Below are 7343 nucleotides of genomic sequence, written 5' to 3' on the forward strand. Positions count from 1 at the left end.
CAGGAGTTTGTTACCCAAAACTTATTTTTAATCAGGTCAAGTCATTTTAACACAGGCGGCCACTAGGGGGAACCAAAACTTCAAGCTTATATACAGGGAGGCTGGAAGAGTAACAGAATTATCCGGTGAAACCAAAATGCCCAGTGCTTTTAAGAAATATTTACGGCACCTTACCTCGTAACCTTGACAAGATAAGCAGCTAGAAGATGGAATGATGCATGTCTTTACTGGAAATGCTGTGGCAGAGTAAATTCTTCATTCCCTGTTTTATAAGCGCATGTTGCCATTTGTAGTTTTTAAATTCCAATGATGGAATGTAGGGTGTTTGACCTTTTCATGTAAGCTGTGGATTTTTATCTTTATAAGGAAGTATGTGTGAGTAGACCAGGGACAAGAGCCCTGATACTCATAATTACAGTGGCAATGACGTTCTCTGTTCTCTGCGCTACGGAAGAGGATACATTATCTTAGCATTTTCCCTGTTTCTAATGGCGTCTCTAATTGTTACCCATTTAAAATCATGACTCAGATGTTGAACTTGTGGTGAGATATTTTTAATTAAATTCTTCATCAGGGAAGGGCCTGAGCGAGAAGATCCTTAATTTGTTATGTAATGTCAATGACTGGGTGCAGCAAATGTTTCAGAGAGAATTTTGGGGCAAAAAATAGGTAACTGACTCATTTTTCATGTGGATCCACAGTGTAATGGAACAGTTATTCACTCAATTATTGGTAAGGCAGTGTAGTTTACCACATACCTGTATCTGTTGTGCTTTTAATATTTTTCTACACAGAGTATTACCTTTTGCTATGTCTGATGTGTGGTATCACATCCTCACTCGGCGCGAGTTGTTACGCCACTGGTCAGCTGGTCTCGCCTCGAGCTCTGTGTTCACATGCCTACCGCAACATGTGACTGCTGTGTCTTGGTGGGGGCCCAGCTGTTAATCAGATGGAGGGAGAGGGGGCCTGCAAGTGGCATCACAGGCTGACAGCGCGAGCGTACGAGTGGCCGTGGGCGGAATAACGATTGCGCAGAAAAGCAGATTGGCAGAGGGCTACGGAGAAGTTTGAAAATTTCTGCCGCCTCCACCTGACGTCAATCGCTTTGCGCACTCTTGTCCATGTGGGCAGTGGGCAGAGAGTCGTGTTTGCCTGTATGTGGGGCAGCATCCGTGTCAGATTCATGTTCTCTTGGCCCTTGGGTGGGATATCAGAGAGAGCCTTTGATACTAATAAACTTTGAGACGAACTCGCATACCCTAGTACACCGACTGTGATGATAAAATAAAAATAAATATCCTGCAAATGCTGGAGTTGAGTTGGGGGTTTCAAATGCACAGTCTGTGCTGGTAATGGAGATACAGGGGTTGTGTGCTCAGAGAAGGAAGACGGGGAGTTAACTATGTCTTATGAGGTAGAACTCAGCCGTGACCTCAGCTTATCATAAGCTTGCCCATATTGCTAGGCCTTGGTGTTATATCCTGAAAAACAGTTATTTGCATATTTGAAGAGCGAATTTTTACAAAATTCACTCAGTCCACGAGATACATATTTGGAGAAAACTTCTGTGGAGTTCAGTTAATTTTGGAAATGTAATGAGATGTTTGTTGGATTACATGAGGACTGAATGAGTTTTGGTTCCCGATACTATGACATATGATGCGGAAACCAGTTCTTAGGATACTGTCAGTCTCATCTCAAAAACAACAAAAAATTAAACATATTTTGAAATTTCCTCTTCAATTGTGCTGATTGCAGTGTAAAAACTTGTCTGAAGTGTTTCCATTTATATCAGAAATGAAGATGTTTTTTTGTACTTTAATATTTTAATCATTTTTTGCACCCAACATCTGGCATGATGAAGTTTTGCAGGCACCTGCAGATCTTAAAATTGATTTCGGAAAAGGAATAATTCATGAGAACTAATGCGATCACTGGTAATCCATCTTTCTCTAAAACGTGGCTAAAGTAGAAAGTGTTGTCAAACCAGATTTTGTCACTCTTTGAAGTGGGTTGTTCTTTGATTTCTATGTCAAGTGTATATACACACACACACACACACATACCAGAAATGTGGAGATCACAGCGATGTTGACGGCCAGGCTGTGAGTCACTCTGGCTGCTGAGGGAGGCTTGTAACGACATTTATTTCCATGGCCTCTTCAGATCAGCTGTCCATGTGTAATATAATCAGCTGGGAAGACTGAAAGAGCACAAATGAGGCACACGGCATGTATGTAGATCAAAAAAACCAGTGTGCTCATATGAAGGGAAAGTGAATCCAGACTGTAAGGCATGAGTTATTCTATGTCCCAACAAGAACAATTACAGACTGTCAGTTTAATACATGTGCTGAAGAGGTCACAAAGATAGGACGACTAACACTGTTCTGAGTCACTGATTTCATCCACACCAACCATGGCCAATAGATGAACTCATATAACATATGCAAGTTCAGAACGGCTATAGCGCTGAAGAGTGTTCCCCAAATTCTGTTATAATGTTTCAGCAGACCCAATAACTTAAGCATCCTGACTATGACCAGAATAAGCATGGATAGATGGATGGATAGATGGATGTTTTACCTTGTAGAAACTAGTCAGCAAAACGCAGCTGTCTTATAGACTACTTAATATTAATAATAGTGATCATCAGTAGTATATGACATATTTTGGATAATTTTTCAATGATATAATTACTATTCACTGCATTGTTTATAAGCTAATATTGAACCGTTTTTAAAGAGTTTGATTATAAAATTCACATATAGTAAAATCAACAAAAGCCTGACATTAACTTTTCTCTTGTTTTCAACATTTAGTGGTCACGCCTCTGTTTCTGCTAGCTAACTGGAAAAAATCTACAGCCGTTATATTTTTATCTTCGCTCTATTTTTCGCAGTGGTTGTTTTGGGAACTTGACAGCGAGAACTTATGCTAGTGAGGGGAAAATCCCCTGTATCTATTTTGTCTCCCATTGACACACACCTCATTGGCACAGCCACACTTCAAAGCGAAGGGGAAAAGAAAAAAAAAACATACCACCTCTCCTCTAACTGGTAACGTAGGCGGGGGTTCCCGGAAAGCTTCCCTCATTGTGACGTCTCTGAACACCAAATTGACCATATATGGACATAGGTCGGTGCGTCAATAGGAAAAGACCCCAACGCGCAGTACGTGCGTATGTGCGTGTGTTCCCAAGCGTTAGCACCAACGTTATTGTCGTGTAGGCAAATATTCCACAAAGGAAACGTGGTCTACAAAGTTATTTTGAGGCCTTTTCTGAAGTAATGTTTTGAAGTAGTTTCGCCACAACTATGTTAAAACATGTTTAGATGACCAAACATCTGGATAGACTGAGACGGTGTACCGGCATTCAACGAAAAATCACGGACAGAAAGTAATTTTAAAAATGTTTACTTAAATATTGTATGCAAATTAAAAAGGTAAACGTAACATCGTCGGGTTCAACCTGACAATACATAATAATTTACTTGAAGAAATATCAAATGTATTTAAAAAACACACAGCATACCTCCCCGCCCTCCCTAAAACTGTCCAGAAACATTAACGTGTCTGAAGTTCTTAACGGTCTTGATTTAAGCATCATGAAATGGTCCCTTGAAATAGGTCTATTATTTCAAATGAAAAGTACCTGTATTAACAAATAAATACAGAGCAATATTCTGTATTTCAAATATTCTGAACATGACGTAAAATTTTCAAAAAGAAAATACAAGCATTTCAACATCAACAAAATCAATATTCCAGTGCTGTAATGTTCGTTTTACAAGTAAAACATTTAAGAAATTGTCCAGTGTTTTTCCCCCTTTTAAACCAATGTCCATGCTCCCATTAGCGTCGCCTAAAACGACTTCATCTTAGTAGTTAACATAAGTTGACAGCCACTGCTAACGTGTGTCATGACTTTCTGTTTTAGCTGAGCGACCTGTTCTCGTAGCACAGTAGCGGTGCTTGAGAGACCCGCATTGTCCGTTTTAAGGCTTTTCACCTTCTCTTCCAAGCGGGAGATGCGCTCTAGTTTGCGCCGCCGGCACTTCGTCGCTGCCAAGCGATTTCTCAGCCTCTTCCGCTCCGCCTTGATCCGCTCCTGGCTCTCCATGTCGATCGGTGACATCGGCGGAGAGCCGTCGCTGTTCTGGAGATCGGGGACGGTCTGCGGTTCCTCTTTCAGGGCCATTAGCCTCTGTGGGTGTAAGCCGGCTGCGGGCAGCGAATGCGGATACTGGTGTGTGGCGTGCGTCGCCGTTTGGTGATGGGGATACTGGTGGTGATGAGGCAGGTAGCTGATTGTAGCTGTCGGGTAGTTCGATCCAGACGTGAGGTTAGTGTTCGGGGAGCAGGTGTTCAATGTCGTATAAACAGGCGGCTCGTGATGCAAGGAGGAGCCGAAGACGCTAGAGGCCGCAGTGCAGTTCGTCACACCGCCGGCTCCAATAGACACGTTGGGCGGGGGCAACTGGTTCATCTTGTGGAGCTCGTCCAGCGCTTTCACGAATCCGTCTGCGAAACCTTCCTGCTCCTCTGTGATCCTCTGGCCGTAGAAGTACTGGCTGGGAGTCGGTGTAGTGGTAATGACGCCGTTGCTGTTCTGGATTATCAGTCTCTCTAGCTCGGGGGATGCAAGCTTCAGCGACCCGACGTCTGCGTTTGCAGCCTGGTAGAAGTCTGTCTCAGCTCGCAGTTGGGACTTCAGGTTCCGATAAGGCTCGGTCAAGTTCAAGCTCATATTCTGCTTAATGATCCTGAAGTCGTGGAGAGCTGCGTCTGAGTGACCATAAGCAGAGAGAAACGAGTCGTCATGATAAAACGGCTGCTCCATTTTTGTAGACATATGATTCAAAGCACAAATACGAGTAGCAGGCGTTCTTGTCTTGACAGACAACTTATTGTGGTTATAAAGATGCCGTCTATGCCCAGTCTATACAATGAGTACAGCACAATCTTCTTTGTACGGACACTGCATAAGCGTCCAGAAACAGTATCGGTGCCTTGTTCTATTGGGCACCTTGCAGAAAAAAAAATGCAAGAGCCAACCGCCTTGAATGTCTTTTCAGCAATGAAATGTTCCGCAATGGCAATTTAAAGTTTAAGCCAAGAAGTATGTTTGGTATGAAAATCACAAAACAACTTCCAAAGAAGTTTACTGTACCAAGTCAACAGATGCCGTATTTCTTGACAGCGGTTTCAAAGAGGTGTCCGATGTAGAATTCTTGATATTTCTTCTTATCGGCACATGTATTTGTTTCGCATATCTTTTTGTCCTCTTCTGTCAAAACGCTGGTGGACCTGTTCAGCAAGAAAATGAATTGCTGCTCGGCTCCGACACGCGTGTTGTATCTGCTAGATGCACTGCCACATGCCGTTTATATGAGAGCTTGAATCGTACGGCGATTGGCTGGCCGCACGGCAGCACCAATCCACGCCCAGAAAAATCAGATGGTCTATGACGTCAATGCCGGGAACCGATCGGGATCGTAAACAAGTCCTAAGGCGTGAAGAGGCAGTACAACTACTGCGGATCTTGAAAAGCGGGGGAAAGGCAGACAGGGATCATAATTAAAAAAATCTTGCACTTTGGTACGTGCAGGATAACGTGTACCGCAAGTGAGGCTGTTGTCGCGCAATTTATCAGTGTTGTCTGCATTTAAACGCCTTTATATAGGTAGCTAACCTGGCAATGGAAACGTCTCAGATTTGATTTCAATCGGCTGGCTAGCTAACGTTATACTTTTGTATTCTGTTACGCCGTTAAATTAGTCTATGCCTTATCTTCACGTTTCGATTTACAATTTTGCAGCCTAGGTAAATTAATGAATCTAGATTTCAGCTTTCCTGTTGCAGTGATGTTTCAATGTGGAAAATATTTGCTATGTGGTTGCGTATGTATATTACATGATTTTGTCATGAAATTTAAAGAAAATGTTTCAAGGGTACATTCATGGTATATTAACCTTGATCGTCTGTGAATATATTATTAATTTTGCGTGTCATATGTGAGATGAGGAGCAGTGATAATTCCACGTATTAAACGTTTTGATAATAGTTTTCTAATGAATTATTAAGTCAGAAATGTGATATTTCCCTGACATAGTTCAAGCTATGAAGCCCGTGACTGGGCTAATTGTGGTAGCACCAAGTTTAATAGACTTATTGAATTTAACGGGTGGCTATCAGATTACTCCCTCACAAAAATACCCTTTGTGTTTTTGAAAAACATTTTAGACCATTAAAACATGTCGATTTGTAAGTGGTTTTACTTAATCAATACTTTATTGTGTGAAAGAGTCAGTGTTATAGTGGGTATTTTAACATACCAGCAAGCTATGGGCCGACCCAGTACATAATATAGTGCAGCTGTATTTACTTATAATGTGATCGCTAATGGCAGGTGATGTGAGTACAGGTATACCCCACCTCAGTTTTCTGATGTGATAAAGGCCGGGAAGAGATACAGTGGCTTGGAATCGCGGCGCCATATTTATAAAAGTCGGCACGTCTGTTTAAATATTAAACACATTTAAAATTTCGAGTGACTCAAATACTTAAATTAAAATAATCAATTCAAACTTTTATTCATTATAACTATTTCTTTAGTAAAGGAAACTGACTCACATGCGGGCCGAATTGCAGCCCATATATGGGCAGGCCGACGCGTCACTTCCTTCGAGGAAACCGGGAAGCCTATCCCATTTCGGCCGGTTTCCAGCATCACGCCTTCGTGTGGAAGTGGGTGGTGGAGGAACAGGCGGCTGGAGGGGGCTGGAATGGTGGGGGGGGGGTCATGGTTTATGCCGCAAGCAACGCGCCGATAATATCGTGTGTAGGCATGTCAAATAAAATTTGTTTCAACTCTCATAAAGTCACCTGGGCTGCCGGGTTAGATTTCGTTAGCCTTATTAGGAAGTGACACCTGGGAGGGGGGAAATTCATCACACATAGCTAACAGGTGGAATGTATTCCTACGGTTAGATTTTGCACTAGACCGCATCAAGTTCTGAGACGTTGATATCAACTCCCTTCTAGGTGAAGGAAACACACTATAGACCAGCAACAAACAACACCTGTTTTGCTACATAAACAAAATTCCCTTGGCTTATGCACTTGGAAGCATGCTTTAATCAAAATATATACACACCTACAAGTATCGCATCACAAAACTGTGAAAACCTTTATGCTCGTTAGTGAATGCTGAAATGTCTGTAGGCCTACTGCTTACCTCATAACCTGGAAGCAAGAAAAGGCCATGACCTATAACCAGGGTGCCAGACCAGAAAAGGACCCTACTGATGAATCTGATTGTAGAGTAATGTTTCCAAG

The 7343-nt window shown here is 42.2% G+C and overlaps 1 protein-coding gene across 2 annotated transcripts; it reads right to left on the minus strand.

Annotated features, from left to right (window-relative positions):
• Positions 1-3403: 3403 nt before the first annotated feature.
• Positions 3404-5374, minus strand: junba (JunB proto-oncogene, AP-1 transcription factor subunit a). Of its 2 annotated transcripts, XM_023791847.2 has the most exons (2): positions 5176-5374; positions 3404-4790 (listed from the first exon to the last, which is right to left on the minus strand). In XM_023791847.2, the coding sequence occupies exon 2, from the start codon at positions 4750-4752 to the stop codon at positions 3868-3870; it is 885 nt and encodes a 294-aa protein (XP_023647615.1). In that variant the 5' UTR covers positions 4753-4790; positions 5176-5374; the 3' UTR covers positions 3404-3867. The 2 variants fall into 2 exon arrangements, with proteins under 2 accessions (XP_023647615.1, XP_023647613.1); XM_023791845.2 differs by having other exon boundaries at positions 3404-5374.
• Between the last annotated feature and the right edge of the window lie 1969 nt (positions 5375-7343).

This window comes from Paramormyrops kingsleyae, chromosome 5 (assembly GCF_048594095.1).
Source record: "Paramormyrops kingsleyae isolate MSU_618 chromosome 5, PKINGS_0.4, whole genome shotgun sequence".
NCBI lineage: Eukaryota > Metazoa > Chordata > Actinopteri > Osteoglossiformes > Mormyridae > Paramormyrops > Paramormyrops kingsleyae.

Coding starts and splice junctions, on each gene's coding strand:
- junba (XM_023791845.2), bottom strand. CDS start 4,857: ATGTCTACAAAAATGGAGCAGCCGTTTTATCATGACGACTCGTTTCTC.